At 44.7% G+C, this 18,530-nt stretch overlaps 1 protein-coding gene across 1 annotated transcript in view; it reads left to right on the forward strand.

Moving 5' to 3' along the window:
• Positions 1 to 17,950, forward strand: part of ABCA12 (ATP binding cassette subfamily A member 12) — a 124,798-nt gene extending 106,848 nt beyond the window's left edge. Inside the window, exons 47-54 of the mRNA XM_080399895.1 lie at positions 810 to 919; positions 1,541 to 1,685; positions 1,849 to 1,983; positions 3,384 to 3,487; positions 3,760 to 3,852; positions 4,309 to 4,414; positions 5,146 to 5,283; positions 6,514 to 17,950. Of these exons, the coding sequence (XP_080256021.1) occupies positions 810 to 919; positions 1,541 to 1,685; positions 1,849 to 1,983; positions 3,384 to 3,487; positions 3,760 to 3,852; positions 4,309 to 4,414; positions 5,146 to 5,283; positions 6,514 to 6,633 (951 nt within the window). The 3' untranslated portion in view covers positions 6,634 to 17,950. The remainder of the gene's footprint in view (positions 1 to 809; positions 920 to 1,540; positions 1,686 to 1,848; positions 1,984 to 3,383; positions 3,488 to 3,759; positions 3,853 to 4,308; positions 4,415 to 5,145; positions 5,284 to 6,513) is intronic.
• Positions 17,951 to 18,530: the final 580 nt, after the last annotated feature.

Here is an 18,530-nt window from a genome sequence, read left to right on the forward strand (position 1 = left end):
CCAAGTGCAGGACCCAGCACTGAGCCGTGTTGAACCTTATTTAGGGTGCCATTTCCCATCTGTTAGCACAGGCTGTGGCCCTGCACTGCAGACCGCACAAATACTGTCTGTCCCTGCATCTCAAGGTGGGGAAAAGCCTTGGTTTGATGCTGTGCGCCTGCAGTGGGCCCAGCACATGAGGATTTTCAGATCAGCTGGTCTGTACTAACTATTGAAATAATAGTAATTATCAGCACAATGGTGATTGCTTATGCAATACACAACTGCACATCTCCAACCTTAGCAATAAAACATAGATTTTTAGCATGAGATACTGAACTGCACTACAGGGAGCCAGTTCTTAATCTTATTAATGTAGTGCATTAGTAAGATTATTTGACAAAAATCTTGTGTTGCATTAAGGTTTTACCAATGACAGCACAAACCTCACTCACCTCATTCCTATGAATAGCTCTGTTCCTGTCAATGGTAGGCTTTGCACAAATTAGATGATCAGGATTTGCCCTGTCAGATGAGCCCACTGCAAAAATGCACCTTGCAGTAAAAGGAATGACTCTATTAGAGACACATCCCTGATTCTTCACCGTATTAAACAAATGGTCCTAATATACGCTGCAGTATATTGCACCATAAACAACCTCCATTATAATGTTCGTATGCTCAGAGTACCTCTGCCTCTCGCAATTCATCTTGCTCAAGGGTCCAGAGAAAAGAAGAGACAAGATGCACTGAGCACTCATCTCAGAGTAGTATTTCTGCAATATAAATACAGCATAGTTACATTTCTACTTTTCTTTCTCGCAACCCAGTGCTTTGGCTTGCTTGGTGTGAACGGAGCTGGAAAGACGACCATCTTTAAGATGTTGACAGGTGATATCGGAGCATCCAGCGGAAGGTTGCGGGTCCAGGATCATTCTGGGTATGGAGGACGTAATTTCTGGGGAAGGCGCGTGAGCAGATCAGCCTGGGAGCAGTTTTTAAGGCTGGTCGGCAACGGAAAAGAAATGCAAAACTCTGAAACAAAGCAAAACATTCAAAACAGAGCAAGAATAAATAAGGCAGGAAATATCATCCTTTGAAGATGGTATGGTTGCTTCCCTAGGGGACTGCATTTTGCTCTTGTACCTCTGCTGTTCTCAGTGGTGTTTTTTCCACTTCATTCCACTACAAGTCAGATCAGACTCAGATCCTCAGCTGAGTGTGATCCCACTTCTGAGCTAGTGTCTGGAGACCAGCAGGACTCATCTCAAAGTGCTCCTGAACAGGAGTAGGCCTGGTGGCAACTGTGCCACCTGAAGCGTTGGTGGTAATTGAAGAGCTACGTACTAGACGTCATGGCTAACAGATGTTGCAAATCCAAGTCTTCCTTTGCAGAACTGAGGGCCTAAAAGCTGAAGGTCTGCAAATTTGTAGCGTTTTCCTTCAAGGGCTGGGGAAGGGGATAGGAAGTAGGGAAAAGCAGTTTTCTCTCTCCTGTCTGATTCCAGGGTGCATTGGCAATTCAGTGAGTTTAAAATGACTTGCCAACTTCCTTATACAGGTCCTTGAATGACATTAGTGAGGCACACTGGTCGCTTTTTGGCTACTGTCCACAAGAAGATGCCTTGGATGACTTGCTGACAGTGGAAGAGCACATGTATTACTATGCTAGGCTCCACGGCATCCCAGAGAGAGATATCAAAGGAGTGAGTAACACTGGGGTGTGACTTAAAGCATTTTTCAGTTATTAATTATTATTCAATTATGTAAATGCCTTTACATTGATAGCATTAGTCTTTCAATAATAGATATGCACACGGTAATTTATGCCTGGATATTGTTGGGAAAGCAGTACTCTTGCTTCCATAGGTTGTACTCCAGCTTCTCCACCGGCTGAATCTGATGGCCTACAAAGACAGGGTCACCTCTATGTGCAGTTATGGCACCAACAGAAAATTGTCAACTGCTTTGGCTCTCATTGGGAATCCATCAATTCTGCTGCTGGTGAGAAACGGGGGCTTTGTTTGGGCTAAAATGAGCAGGTCTTCGGGCTGGCAGGGGTACCTTGACAGTCTAGCAAAACCCTCTCAGGCACAGCTTACAGGACGCTGCCCAAATGCCCATACTTAGCCTGGCAACATATGTATCAGAGGAAAGTTTAGATTCCATAAAGCACCCAGATTTTCTTTGAGGGCATAAGAGAGTGGTGAGTCCGCTGGTTTCTCTGTTAGCATCTTTCAGAGGTCAAAAATAGATCCTATATTTGCCAATTAAAGTCTCCTTGTTCCCAGCTCTTTCTTGGGTTTTTTGGGTGTTGTTTTTTTTTTATCAACTGAACTGCACAGTGTTTCAAGAAAAGGGGCATCTGAGGCTCCAAATCTGTAGACGACCAAAGAAGCAACTTCCCTCAGGACCGGAACATAGAACTATTTTTCTAGGTTTGGCTTCCCCTTTTGTCTTTCACTTTGAACCTTCCAGTTCTTCCATGAGGTATGACATCCTTACAATACGTCTTTTTGTGCAGTTTTTCCACTTGCTGTGTTTTGAATGTGTGCAATGCTCTGTGAGCATGTTTCCCAATACTAAATTTTGTACCTAGTGAACATAAATCTCCTTTGTCCCAACTTGTATTGAGCCTAGCACTGCTGCCTTTACTTCTGACCACATACACAAGTGCTCTAGCTGCTTTTGCAAGATAAAAAACCTCAGTAAAAATAGAAAGTGAGGAAATTTTCTCGGTACTGACTGCTGCCTGAATCCAAGCTGTTGTATTTCCTCCTTATAAAAGGCGTTGTCCCCAACAATAACAATTTCTCCATCAGAAATTGGCTAACAATTTTATCAGCAATGTATAAGATAGGAGATAGCATGCCATCATTCACCTCTGGGTTACTGTCTCTCTAAATGGGGAAATGCAACACTTGCTCTGTCAGCATATGAGGAGACAGAACGCAGGTGCACGTGGGATCCAAGTGCTAGTTAATAGCTTCTTGTGTGAGATTATGCCTGTGGTGTTTATGGATATTTAAAACACCATGGTATAAAATGCACAGTAGGGTTGATCTTAGATGGTGCTATCGCAGCCAGTCAGTTGCTCTGGAGTCCAGCAGAGGTTGAGAGTTTCCACAAGTCAGCAGAGGAGCTGTGCCGTTCTAAAGGGCAGTGAGATGGAGGTCTTAGTCAAGCTGACTTGCTGCTTCTTGAAGAAATGTCTCATAGGATGTCTCAGTCAAATCTATAACGCAATTGAAGAAAATTCTTCTCCTGGGTCTGTACCAGTGTAAGCTCTCCTGCGGGTCCTTACTAGCAAACATATCACTAATGATGAACCTAATAAGAGCACAAGTGTCAGGAAGATCAGATTTTGAGGGCAAATTTACATTCAGTCCTGTCTTTCCCAACAGGATGAACCAAGCTCTGGAATGGATCCAAATGCTAAACGCCACCTTTGGAAGATCATCAGTGAAGAAGTGCAGAACAAATGCTCGGTGATACTCACATCCCACAGGTAGGGCTGTTTGGGTCTGCCTCCCATTTCAGGGTCTGCAGGAGGTATGGAGAGGCCCATCCTTCACACTCATTGTCGGTCCTTGCAGAATTTTAGGATTCCTTGCAGAATTTGCTATGACAGGTTTGGGGGTCTGTTGTGGCTGAATGTGGGTGCTCACAGAGACCTGCAACACTTTAGGGAAGATCAGTAATGTTCTCTGATTATTAAAATAACTAATTTTTTTATACCTTCTTAATGACATATTAAGAGTTTTTTTGTTGGCTTTTCAGCATGGAAGAATGTGAAGCTCTCTGTACCAGGCTGGCTATTATGGTGAACGGGAGTTTTCAGTGCATTGGTTCTTTGCAGCATATCAAGAGCAGGTCAGTAAAATGTACCTATTTCACTTTTACTGAGAGGCATATGAAGATACTAACCTGCAGCTTCAAGAGCTCAGAACATGAGGCCTTTGTTAACAGGGCATCAAAATAATGTCATTTTCTGGTTTATGTTTCTTACTACACCGCTGAAATTCTGTGTTAACTGCAGCACTTTCTACTCTCTCACAGCCTTTTTTTCCCAGAAATGTGTTCCCCAAACTAATCTGTTCACTGCCGAAAATGTGAAAAGCATGTTAGGCTTGAGCTTCGGTTTTATTAGTTATCACAATAGCTTGGCTTCTTATTAAGTTTCACTCCAGGTTAACAACCCTGACCCCATTCAAGCTGCACTCTGCCTGGATTAGATTTCCCCAAAGAGGCTGTGCAGCACTCTCAAAGGATTTTCTTTATCTGTTTCTCTTTTCTACTGTGTTAATTGTGATTTTCTTTTCCCCCTAGGTTTGGAAGAGGATTCACCGTGAAGATGCACTTAAATAGCAACACCGTTTGCACTGAGATGCTGACAGAGTTCATGAAGTCACACTTTCCAAATACATGCCTGAAGGTAAGCAAGACAAATGCTTTCAGGAGAGACCCTGTCAGTCTCTTCAAATTAACCAAGACAATCTTCCAAGATAAGACACCTTGTAACATACCGTGCACATAGATCTGTGCTCTCAGAGTGTGAGGGATTCATACACTCACATTGGTCAGTGCTATCAGCACTATTGCCCAAGGGCTGGAGCACTCCAGTTCCTTCGTGGCTTAAATAACTCCAGCCAAACAGCTGCAGTGATCCTATAAGGCAGCTGTTAGGTGACCCTCTGCCCCTGGGAATGGTCCCGCTGAAGGCTGGACTGGATGGACCCCCCCTTAATATTCAGTGGGTAATGAGATGGTGGGGTGCTTCCAGTAGCTGTGTAACTGTAAAACGAGAGTAACTGAGTCACAAATCCCATCCATTGTCCATAACCCAATCTCTGCATTAATCAAAATGGCAAACTTGGAGCTGGAAAATGCTATGGCTACCCTCAAGCTTCCAGCTCTGGAGCTTAGTTATCATGTCCCAGTCACAAAACCCACAAAAAATCCCAATGGGGAAATACCGGTCAATATGGACACTAATATTCTTCACATCTGGGAGCCGCAAGGAGAGAACACACCCACTGCCCTTTCATTTTCCCATGGTTCGCTCCTCTTTGCTTTTATTCTCAGCCAGGCAGCCACCAGTCAAACCTGTTGGCTCTTCATAGGCAGCAACCTCTGAACTTTACCCCATCATTCCTGTTCCCACAGGATCGGCATTTCAACATGGTGGAGTATCACGTTCCAGTCTCTGCAGGAGGGGTAGCAAATATATTTGATCTCCTGGAAGCCAGCAAAGCAGCCTTCAATATCAGGCACTTCTCAGTGAGTCAAACAACGTTAGAGGAGGTAAGGAATTAAAGATGTGTGGCCATCCATTTAAAACTGTTAACAGGGGAGCAGACTGATGGTTACACATAATGGACTGCTGCACACAATAGACCACATTTTGAAAGGGATTTCCATCTATATTCCTCGTGAGGATACTTTATCAGTACTATTGCCTCCAGATACTTGTGCTGGCGCTAGGAAAACGTATACAGAAAGCTGCGTGTAGCATAACGGATCTGTTCTTCTCTCTGTCACTGCTGATTTCAGCAGCCTTGTGGGTGTGGATGAAGGGCAGGATTATGAATCACTCCCAAGTCCGGTGCTAGGCTTTCCACCAGCCCTGAAAATTTTCTTGATTTCAACCTTTCTTGTCCTGTTTTTGGATTGTAAGTTCATTTAGCATTACTCCAAACTTAGATTCAGGGTTAACTTCCGTTCATTTTCCCTTGAAAGAATGTTTCCACTGGCATCAAAATCTTGCAGGAAACACATCATCTGAAAGGATGCTGCAAGGACTGTCCAGAAGAAATCATCCCATTGAGCATCAGTGTCTGATATATTAGGTCTGTCCCAGAGAGAGGAGAAAAGCTGCAGCCTTGTCATCCTACGAATTGTTAAATCGTAAGATCTGGGGAGCAGGTCCTCAGCACTGTTTTAGCAAGGGGCAGCAGTTTTGAGAGAAACAGGCAGAAAAACTGCAGTCATGTTTTGTGGGAGGACAACTTGGATTTGTGTATGCGCAAATGTGATTGCAGGTAGTGTTCTAGTAAGAATATTTTATGTATTCATTAGATACTGTTCAAATGAAGACTGTTACATGTGATTATATATGCACCTGTCTATATAATATGCAGTTGTGCGTGCACGGATGTCAATTATATGTAGACAGATGGGTTTATAAAGTAATAATATAGCTCTATTGCACTGTGATCAAAATGAGCCACCACATGAGTATTACTTCAGTAGTACTTTTGAAACATGAGCTGCAGGACAATTGGGTTTTGAACAGGAACGTCTGCCACTGCATCCCAGGTGTCGATTCAGCAGTACAGGAGTGTGCACCCGTTTATTTATATTAGCCCATAAAAGCCCAACATTTGCAATTCTTAAATCCAGCGTGAATCCATTCTGGAGCACTCTCTCCAGGCTCACAGTCAAATGAACAGCCGTTCCTTTTTTACATTAATTCATTCATATTATAAATTAATTATGCTGTCACATATTGACTGTTTTCCTTTAAACTTCCAGGTTTTCATCAACTTTGCTAAAGATCAAGCAGATCCTGATGGCGCGGATGCAGGTCCTGATGTGACACTGGACAGCTCTGACACAAGTAGCCAAGATAGCACCATAAGCTCCATCTATTGAAGGGACCAGCCACAGGGGATCATAGAAGTTGGGGAAAAGAACTGATGACCCCTCTGGTTTCTTCCAGTCCCTTCTAAGATTCTGGGATAAGGGGGAAGAAAAGTACCAAAGTACCACTTTCTTCAAGTACTTTTTTTTTTTTTTTTAATATCACTTATTTTGTTACTAGGAACATGGTAGGCATTTAAGACTGGCATTTGGTTACAAATCAGTTTGGTCTTTCCACAGGTTCTTTCCCCTCCCACCCTTAGTTCTTGTTTTATGATCACTGTAATGCCTGTGAGGACTTAGTTGACATCACCTGCTGCTCATGGCCATTTGCTTACAGCAGAAATGGCCGTGATGGAGCAGAGGAGCTGTCGGCAGTGCAGGGTGTTTGACAAAAAAGCAGCCCCACAGCTGCCCTCTCTGAAAGCCCACGCTCCACTCCTTTCTTAGGAACAGACTTTCTGGGTGGCCATGAGAAATTTGTTCAGTTTTGACAGGTTCCCCACTGGTGACGTGGGGTTCATGGCCTCGCCCTACCTCACAGGGGTGTTGTGAGGATGTAGGTGTTATGTACCGAGAGTTGCATATGCTGTTGGTGGGGGCCGTCTCTGGTAATGACACAAAGCTTAACTGTATGTGTGGGTTATGTCAGTACAAATATAATTATTTTAAAAGTCAGCACTTCCAGTGGTTTTGGTTTGGTCCTGTAGTTTATTCCAACTCTGTGTAACTCATTGATTAAGCCCTCCAATCCTAGCCAGTTCCTGGCTCTTGGTACCCAATGGAAGATCATTCTTCCAGCCCCTTTCTCCTTTTGGCTGGTGTTCAGGGCTTCTCTGTTACAGAAGATGAATGGTATGAGGCAGGTATATTTGCTGAATCCTCTAATATGATGAAGTTTGCTTCATAAGACAGTGTTTCCCTAAGCAGAGTAACATCAACAAGCATCTCCCTTGCTCAGAAAACCTCTATGTCCCAGGCGGCTCTGCTTCTCCACTTCCTTGTCAGTGACCTTCCTCCTCAACACCCAAGTGGTGGCTGCCCCTGTAACTCTAGAGCTGTGTTTTCCCACATAATAAGGCATAATTAGCTTCTGCTTCAAAGATTCTGCCCACTGGCTTTAAATGAGACCTCTGTCTACCTTTGAGCAGCAGCCTCCCAGTAGCAGAGTTCAGCACCAGCACCATGTCCTGCTTTTTCCCCCCCAGAATCATTAATATGTAGAATAGTTTAATATTACCCTTTTTATATGTATTGGCACAAAACCTCAAAGACCCTGGCAGTTTTGGGTCAGGGCATTGCTGTACGTGGTGCTATTCAAGCACGTAATAAACTTAAAACTCTTTCGAGCTCAATAAACTTAGTTGCTGCTGAAAGCGATTGCCGATAAAGCCAGGTCGTACTTACCATGTAAGACCTGGGAAGACGAATATGGCACTCAGGTTTGGGTTCACATACTCAATTCCAGCCAGAGGGTTTGGTGGGTTTTTTGGTTTGGTTTTGTTTTTTTTTCTTTTTTGTTTGGTTGGGTTTTTTTTCTTTTTTTTCTTTCCCTAAAGCTAATTTGAGCCAAAGGAAACTAGATGAAAGCTGCAATGACATCTTTCTCACCTTGATCATCAGAGCAGTTCTACTAGTTCAGTTCCCATTTGATGCTAAGGCTTGCTGAGACAATCACACAAGGAATAGGTACTTTAAATATCAAGGGTGTTTGGGATTTTACAGTGGGATACTGAAGTTCAGAGTTAGCTACTGCAAGAAGGTCACGTTTTCTCCTTGATCATGATATAAACTTCTCACTGATAGCAGGAAGAGTTTTGTTGCGGATTGAAGGTATTATCAACCCTTGAATTATGCCTCAACCTGCTGACTGTAATTAAAACTGGAATTCAGCTTCTTTCCAGAACGCATTTGACACCTGCAGTTTATAAGTAACTGAAAAAGCTGCCCAGACATTCATTGTAGCTTCTATTATTGTGTCTCCAGCTCTGCAAAAACTCTTTTTTTTCTCATTTTCATTGCATATCTTATACAGATCACAGTATAAAATTAAGCTTTTCTCTAATGGAGGGCTTGTGCTCCCTGCAAAGGACTCAGAGCATGAATGCCAATGATTTAAATGCAGCCTTGTAATACCAATCAGAGTATTATTTTATTATGTCGATGGCTTTGCAACTGCCAGTGAAAGATGGATCTTCCAACTCTGTCCAGATGTACTTTACATTTAATTGAGGGAGGCTGATATAAAGCTATTCTTCTGTCCCTTTAGAGCCTACTAATCAAAGAAAACAATAAAAAAAAAAAAAAAAGGAAGTGATTCATTGGAATACTTCAGCAAGTTGCAGTTTAATTGAGTAAAATAAGAGTTTTGAAAAAAAGGCAAAAAGCATCCTTTGAATTTCCACCCGATTCTGGCATTAATAGAAACATCTGCTTCATGTGAAATGTGTCATGGCCATGATATACACTCCCCGTTTTCACTTGCAGGTAAAAATAAAACATCTGCTATTGAATCAAGTCTGTAGGTATCAGTTCAAACAAGCCAAAGTTTACATACTTAAGGGAATTTAATTGAAACCTGTGGAGCAGCAGTTACAACTGTTTAGGGGGTTGAAGCATCTGGCAGGGAGGTTGTATATAATGTCACCAGGGGCTGAATTACCTTTTGTGCCACATTACAAATACCCCTACTCCCTGCAGAGCCTCAGATTCAACCTGTCCTTTTCTGAGGTAGGAAACATCCCAGGCTCGATTTTGGGGCAAAAAAACGGGGAAGATAACATCCTGCCTCAGAACACCAGCTCCAGGTTGTTGCGAATTCTGAGTTAGGATTGACTATACCAATTTGTCGTGAATGAGTGATTTGCATTGCTTAAAGAATCATATCAGAGATATTAGCAAAAGTGGTTTTAATATGATGTTGTAAAAGTGCAACTTGACAAAGTTTGATGGCAAGGTTCACTCTATTACTTACTCCATGGAAGAAACATATAAAGGAAAATTGAGTTAGAATTGAGCTAGAATGATTTACGCAGAGACTGGAGTTGCAAAAGGGTAAGGGATATCCTCCCGTTGTGTCACAAGGTTCAGAGTAGACCCCCTTGCTTTCTAAACTCCTGATGGAGCTTAGGTGCAGCTAGGTCCAATCTGAGTCTCAGACTTGGACAATGGCTTATTTCTAATGGAATTAGCTATGTGGAATCATTAATATTAATTCAGCATGCTATCAATCACTTACCGAGGACCTGTTGTGAATAAGGGATCCCTCTGCCGTGGGTAAGGAAGGATCTCTTAGTCTCAGGTAAGGAGTCTCAAACTTTGAGAGGCATACCAGCTCGAGGGGAGAGTCACTGGTGTGTGGTCCAGTTGCAGTTCAGACAGAATTCAAATTGGGCTCATCCAAAGACCTGTCATTAGTAGAAAGGTCTGCCTTCCTCAAGGAGCAACCTTGAGAGGCATCCCAGCTCAGGGGGAGATCACCGCCATGCTGCCGAGCAGGGAGAGCTCAAAGGCAGCTCACTTAGGCTGTCATATTTATTGGATAAAGTGGTTGGCTCATAGTCAAATTGCATAGAACGGGAAAGGCATGCATGAAACTCCTTGTACCCACAACTTCCTTTGTTCCTTGATAAATGAGTTTTGGAAAAGCCACCTGCTATTCATGTGTTGATTGCATAATCAATGTTCCAAGCCCATATGCACTGATGCTCACTGTGTCGCTCTGCTCCATTGTGGGTTTCCTAGAGGAGTTCTTGGCCTGGCTACGGCTTATGGCTTTACCTCCTTTGGAGCCTGTACCAAACTACTGCTAGTTTAGTTAAGGGGTCGAGCACATCCGTCACACGGGTTTCTCATCGCCCCTTTGTCTCCCCAAGCGCAGGGTTCATTCTGGTTCAAGGGTGTCCAGAAATACAGAAACAACTGATAAAAATCTGTCTTAAAGATTATGAGCAGGCTGCACACGTCAGGGAAAGGATGGAGAGACTCCGCTGTCTTTGGTGCTTGCAGTGATATTCACCCTGCCAATGTGCAGGCCTAATGGCAGGTGCCCCCCATTATCAGCTCTCTCCAAATCCCCTCAGAATTTTTTTGCCTTCCAAGACTCCCCTTTCAAATAAAGCTAGGTAGCCAGTGAGCTCAGTTTTTCTTTGGGCTGAGATCATTGAAAACACTGACCCTGGTGTCCCTGGAAGGGACAGAGGAATTCTCTGCGTGCCACTGCACATCACCTCTCCAGGAGTGAGAGATGAATGCTGCAGTCTGGGGTGGGAAACAAGCTTTTTGTCTTGCTTCTTTAATGCAATCTCACTTCAGCCACTGTAATAACCCTTGTTCAAGGCAACAGGGAGCAACAGTGCTGGGCAAGCCCAGCCAGAGCAATCACACAGTCTGTATGTGCTAATTGGAGCTGCATGAGCCTCAACTGAGCTTCATTTAAAAATGTGCTAAAATTTTACAGACACAAGGTATACGTAGTGCAATTGCTAAATAAGTCTAGGGCCAGGGAGTCAAGGAGGAATTTCAGAATTGGTTATGTGGATTGTGAGACTGATTCAAATTAGTTTTGTAATTGGAGCTGTGGACTCAGAGACAATGACTCAAATCTCCATCCTGGCCCTCCTTCATTTATCACTCTGTGCTCTTGATGACAGCACGGTGCTTCTTCAGCCCAGTCCTTCCTTAGCTTCTGTCTCAATGCAAATGGCCACCAAGGGCTGACTGCAGGGGCAGAAAAAGTCTGACAGGGGCCGAGGAAAGCTGTCCAGAAGGGTCAATGTTAGACAATGGTTCTCTCAGCCCTGACCACTACCGCAAATATAAATTCCGGGTCTAATTGGATTTGTTTGTCCTTTCATGAGAGCCACAGGAATGGTTTTGTTACTGAGTCAGATCAGAAAACGTGTTTACAGATCAGATGAACACATCCAGGTAAACATAACCGAGTGACTAGTGAAGTACGGGAGCGGTGATTCCTACAGACCTGCTGCCTGTGTGGAGTCACTCCTGGGATCTAGGATTTGCAGGTTCTGACCTCATAACAGGCCCCAGCCTGTCATAGAGGCTTCGGCTTCCTTACATTGCTGCGACTTCACTGAAGCTGCTGTGAGGTTTTTCGGATTTTTACAAGCCAAGAAAAATGTATGCTCCCACACTTAATAGGGAAGGGTTTTTTTGTGAGTTGGTGGAGGAAGAAAAATGGTTGTTGGATGGCAACAGCACATAGCGTGATTTTACTCTTTTTTTTTTTTTTCAGACAACAGCTGTGATCTTGCATAGCTATAACATAATATCAACAGTGTATTAAAAGAGAGCACAACTGAGAAAAGAAGCAGTGGGGGATGACAAAAAAAAATATGAAATCACCAGAATTATTATTCCATGACAGTATTTAAATAAAAAAAATCGCTCTAATTAATTTAGTTGTTCAGAGAGAGGGTGGAAATAAAGAAGATGGCACTGAAATAGTAAGAACAACATCAGTAAGAGACACAGCCAACACAAACTTACTGTTGGCTCTGCTCCTCACGCTACTCACATACACAGCGCTGGCAATGAGGGAGGACAACCAGCCCTGCAGTGTTGGGGTGTAGGGTGCAGCCCATGCTCAGAGCAGCATAGAGAGCATGGCCCATTCTGGGCCAGATCTGGCCCCTCAAAATATCTGTGGCATGGGAGGAGCTGCACAACCCCCCCCCCAGTGGGTATCAGTCTCTTGGGACTGGGGCCTAACCTGTGTCATGGCACAATCCTGCTGCACCTGAAAGCCAGCACATGCCAGATCAGGGGAGAGTCATAATAGTGGCCACATTCAGCCCAGGGTGAAGAAAACACACAGCTTGTGCTTGCATCCCCCAGAGCAAAGCTTGAAGCCAGGTGCCTGTCCACAGTGCTCAGTTCCTGGGAGGTGCAGCCCCTCACTTCATTGCTAATTGCTGCTAGAAGAGACTTTTGGAAATAGGCCATTGCCAGAGAGAGCAATTTTGAGGGCCCCGTGCTGGGAGATAAGAGAAATAAATGGTGGTGCTCCCACAAGCTTTAAGGCTCAAAGCAACTATCTGATCGTCTACCCCAGCCTCTAGTTTAACAGAGGCTCTTGAATTTTAAGCAGTGGGTCTTTCACTACAGACAAGCGTGTTGGGCAGAAATGAAGCACCTTTTAGAGCTCAGGTCTTCACTGACTGTAAAGAAAAAAACAAAAGAATACATCTTCAGGGCATGACAGAATTTATGGTAACACATACGAGATAAAACCCAACTGAAGACAGGATAATAATTGAGGTTTTTACTTCAATTAGCAGGTCAAGGTGAACGCTCAGCCCTCGACCGTCTGTGTCCTAGTTACCAGCTAAAGGGGTTTTATACAGCCCTTGGCTTTAATGTGCGGTGGCTATTTCACAGCCAGAGCCTAACAAATTGAAGCGCATCCAGAGTGTGATGGGGAGGAGGAAGCAAGATGATATGCCTCTCCATAACCAGACCAAATTGGGTTATTCCTGTGCAAGACAGCAATGAATTTAAGTTAAAATGATACCAACCAGATTGAAATGCAATTAAAGGAGTCCCCTTAGGGATGCACATCCAATTAGTAAAGTACCTTTAATTACACCGGTGCAGTTTCAAAGACATGTGCTGAGAGGACCATAAGTGCAGAGCTGAAGTCTGCCTGATGACCCATACCCATGAGGGCTCTATAGGATGGTTTGCTCCTCTACAGGGGCAAGAGCTTCTGGGGTGGCCCAGTAGGGCCTAGGAGCAGGGTGACCACTTGCACAGAGCATCCAGTGCTGCTCGGGGTGCCAGCCAGCTGCGAGCACCTCTGTACAGAGCTTTTCTCCTTGCTCCTGCAGCCTCAGCATACCAGGGCTGGTGGTGGCAAGTCTTTGCAGACAGATCTGCTTTGGATGGATCCCGACAGGGATCTCAACAACAAGGGATGGAGCTCGACAGGGAAAGCCCTGAATCCCCTTCTCAAGGGTCCCCTCTTTGCTGGGTGGCTGCAGTGGGTGCCTGGAGAAGCTCTCAGCCTGAGTTGAGGCCCTTACCTCAGCTGGGTAACCTAACCCCAAAGGGCTGCCTTTTATTTACCTTCAGCCAGCCCGAGGAGCAAGGCAGAGGAGAAACACAGAAACCATTTTCAGTTTTGTAAGAACAATTTTCTCTAACAGATGATTACTGGAAAGCAATTAAGATCCAGGTGCTTATGAAAGGTAAGAAATTTTTACACATTTTTGTACATAAGTTTTCCCTCTTGCAGTGACTAAACATACTGTACTCCCAGGAACTGTGGAAGCTAAAACATTTGAGTAGACTTTGATAAGAAAACTAATTAAAAACTTAACAATGCAAATATTAAGAACTGCTAGAAACACCAGAGTACTTCTAGGTGTTCCTCAGCTGTCTCTGGGGAGTTATGTGAGGTAAAAGAACTCAAAATATCTTTCCACCTCTAATCTTGAGCATAACGCCACCCTCAAAGCACCAAGATGCAGTGAGTGTGGATCTTGGCTTTGAGCCTTAGTTGAAGTCCCCGTTGAAGGCTATAGTCATGGTGTTCTGGACTGCAGCAGGCTGTGGGACCACATCTCCCCCAAATTCCTATTTAAAATCGTGTCAAAGAGAGAAAACAAAGCTGAAGGAGACACTTCTTTTCCCATTCTATCACTAAGCCTGAGGGCTGGTGTGTGTTGATAACCCAGGGATCCAATTTCAGTGCAAAATCACATCACCTGCACCAGATCATGCCCTAAGATCAATACTGGTAGGTGCACAGAAGCACATGCTTCATACATCTTCATATGCTCCTCCTCAAGTGTTTCTTTAAGCACCTTCAATGTCAGTAAGATGAGCAAAAGTTGAGACCATAGGCTTAATCAGATTAACAACTATAATCATTCCCATCCATCATGGCAAAGCAGGCTGCGCTGCTGCTGAATCCGTTCTGCTTCAGGAACCCGGGAAATCAGAGCTGCACCTGATCAGCCAGACAAGGGCAGCTTGAGGCTTGCCATGAAAGAGGAACAGAGCGATTGCCCAGGTTGACTTCTTTATTAATTTTTTTTATTAGCCTTCAGAGCCTCCCTAGAAATTATTAAAGCTTCTCTGGGGAGTGCAGTGCCACGGAGGGAGCATTTACTCATGGGCTGGTGCTTCACGCTACAATAACCCTCTGTGTGAACATGCTGGAGCGGCTGTACAGGTTTCCTCCCTCATATGGGCAGTGAGGCCTCTCTTTTAACCCACTTTCTACATCTTCAGCATCTGACCACCCTCATTACAGACTCAGCAAGCAGCCTTTTTTTGACCCATAAACAGCTTTTTGCCACACGTCAATGGATAGCAGCAAAGGCAAAGCTTGTATGTTTGTTATGAACTATCCTGGTTGTCTGTCTGATGCTTACTGGGTAATCAGAGCCTCCTGTCCCTCATTGTTGGGTTACAAACTGGGATTTGTGGAATCGGGCAGGATTAGGGAATATCACAGAGTTACAGCAATGGGGACCTTCACTGGGAGATTTCGGGCTGACAACTAGGCAGTGTACGCACACCGAAGGTACAAGCCTGTGCTCGGGGAGGTTACTTGTTAGCTGTTTTCCCATCACTCAGTTTTAAATTGGGAAAAGGTGTTTTAAAAACCAGCAACAACAACAACAAAACCCCCAAACACAAACAAAAAAAAGCCCAAACTTTCAAAGGTCCCTGGCCCCCCAGGTGCCTGCAGGGATGGAGATAGCGGAAAAGCCTCACCCTGGCCATCTGGAAGAGGGATGGGACAGTTTGCTGCATGCCTGTCCCCCTGCCTTTGCTGACGGTGGAGGCAGCAGAGCTGAGGGGTGCAGTTTCAGACAGAGTTTATATTGCAATCGTCACAGAAATTCCCATGTGCCAAAATGACATAACTCTGTTGGCTTACAGAAAAATGTAATTATTGGCTGAGCATTAGGGAGGCTTCTGCCCTGACCCGTGAGAGCAAGAAACCTACACAGCTCCCTTGGAGAGTTGCTATTACAGGGGTTATTTTTCAACCGTGAATACCCTACATGGGGTGATTTCAGTGCTTGAAATCAGTTCATATATGATACTAATACAGCGCCCCTTTGAGCAGTATGCCACCACTTCTCACACTAAGTTGAATGGGAGAGACAGGTGTCATCCCAGGACTGTTAAGTTTCTCTGTTACTCATCAGCCTCATTCTGATAAATCAAACCTGCTGTGTTGCATTTCCCTTACTCTCCCTTTGGCATTTTTGAGCTCTGTCTCAAGCAGAAATTACCGTGTGAGATTGCTTGGCCTGCGTATCAGAGCACACCAGCCTACATGGTTATACGAGTCCTTGAAATCATATTGAAAAATGGGAAGCTGTTTTTTCCATCCACCCAGGCTGTGTCATTCTGGGGTGCTCGGTGCTGATCTGATGAAAATGGGAGGATCCATGCAGCTGGGCTTTCCCATCCCAGGGCCTGGTTTGTAGGGTGGGGCAGGAAAAAGGAGCCTTTTGGGCTTCAGTGGCTGGGGGCTGGGGGGTTCCAGAAGCGGGATGGAACATTGTGGGAGCAGGGCTGGGGATCTGCAATTCTATGATGCTATGTGCACTGGCTCTGGGAGGGGAGGTTTCCTGTGGAGGAGCTCACAAACCATCTCATTTGCCTTGGAAGTGAATGGAGAGGAGAGAAAATAGGAAAATCAGAGGACAAAAACAGGGATTGGTGCTTACAGCATGGCACGCTCAAGTGACAGACCATGGTTAACTTGAAGAGGAAGGGTGCAAAGGTGTTGGCTGCCACCATGGGTTTGGCACTCTTTCCCGCACAGGCTGGTGACCTGTGACCCAGGCCAAAGGGAAACAACTCCCGCGGCCCTTGGGTCTGACTGGCATTTCTCCTGGCAGTTTATAGCAGTCCTATTTGTGGATTAAAATGCAGCCATCAAGGCTGCTTGTACAGGATTTATGACGTGACCTCAAAATACAGGAGAAAAGGAAAGATGAACTCTCCTTTGATGTTCGCAAGTGTAAACTGCAGACCTGAGCTGAACACACTGTAAATAAGGATCATTAATCATCAGCTAAACAGCATGCGGTGTCGGTTATTTATTATAACAACATAAATCATCAGGAACTGCTATTGTGTTAATTTGGATTTAGTATGGATTAGTATAGAGAAAATAATATCTTTACCTATTTAAAAAAATATATGCCCTTCCTTGTAAACACTTATAGATGTGCTGGGTTTTTTGTTCCCTACTTTCCACCTGCGAGAAAGCAAGTCAGGATAACTCTTTGGGAGCTCTGCATGTGAGGGAGGGTCTGCAACAGTTCAGGCTAAGCTGCAGCTAAGCAAAATCTGTCTTCCGATTACACACTACCTTGGCACCTAGGGAAAGAACAAGACCAGGAGGCCTCTGCATATTCTGGAGGAGCAGCTCCCTGCACTGCCCCCAGCCCTTCCTGCAGCCCCTGTGCTGGGCTCAGGGCTGGTATTTCCCAGGTACTGCATTGCACCTATGTATCGCTATAGGAACGCCATGGTTTTCCTTATTTTTTATTTGCAGCTCAGCTCTGGCTTTAGCGAAAGCATGAGGCATAGTTCCTTTGTGAGATGCCAGAGCCCTCTGCTCTTGCCTTTGGAAGGAAGGCTTAGCAGGGAAGGAGCATTGTAATTTAAATTAAGGGAGCATTACCCATGCATTTCATATTCTCCAGAAATGCCAGCTATACTCCTTGCTGATATATATATATATATTTTTCTCACCCACCCACCCAACCCCACCCCCGGATTTGACTTTATTCAAGCTAAAAGGAGGGGCCGAGCCACTCATGCACCGGAGAAAGGCCAGCAGAAGCACCAGGATGGCTGTAACCTGACGTTTTGGGAGTGGAGTTCATGCTAGGGCCACAGAGGTGGCCCCATGCTTCCACACAGAGCATTTGGTGGGGATGGAGCATCACCCCATAGGGATCCCCATCTCAGTGCTCAGACACAGCATCTGCCCCTGCCCTTGAGGTCAGGCATAGCTGGGGGGTCTACTCACCCCGCTAACACAAAATAACTGCAATTCTTCAAAGTGAGGCAGGTTTGTTGTTAACAAGTCACGGCAAATTTCTCCCTGAAATAAGCCAGCTCCTGCAGTCCCAGTAATCTGTTTTATCCTGACGAAACTGGAGGTGCTGAGCCCTGACTGACAGTATGAGGATCCCTGACTGGCCTCATAGAGCATACGACAACCAAAAGGTAAATTTAAAAGCAAGGACTTCAAAGGGATACTCCACTGTATGTCTTCAAAAGGAGACGTACAGGGAAAAGGGAATTAAACCTTGACAAAGGCACCCTGACAGAACGGAAATGACCACGCTTTTTTCGTTTAAAAAAACCCAACCACCCCCACCCCCCCCCAAAAAAAAAATATGTTTGCAGTGGAGTGTGTGCTGCCCCTGGTGTTTCCCCTTAGGATGAACACAGTGACGCCAAACAAGTGCAGGGTCCCATCGTGGTGTGTGTGTGTCACAGCCCCATCACAGCTCTGGAGCTGTGGTCCACTGTCCCCATTGCCCACTTGGCACAGCCAGGAAACCTCACCAAAAGCTCTAATGTCACCAGCACTGCTTTAGCTGCAGGTTAGTCCCAGGTAAGAAATAGGCCTTGGTATTTGGGAAACAGAAATCAGAATAATTAGTGTTCAGTTTTTTATAATTTAACTACAAGGGAAATTCAAAGAATTTTATGTTTTGGGGTGGCCCAAAGATTTCCCACCAGCTTGATGCTGCAACAAAGCATTTTAAAAGAGGCTCGTAAGTCACAGGTAAAGGGAATGAAAGGAATGCTGCACCTGCACTTTGACTCTGCTGTGTCCAAACGTGCAAGCCATTGGCTTTAATTGCCTCCCTCTTTTTAAACCTATGTTTTATGTGCAC

The sequence above is a fragment of the Falco punctatus genome (genome assembly GCF_963210335.1).
Source record: "Falco punctatus genome assembly, chromosome: 8".
NCBI lineage: Eukaryota > Metazoa > Chordata > Aves > Falconiformes > Falconidae > Falco > Falco punctatus.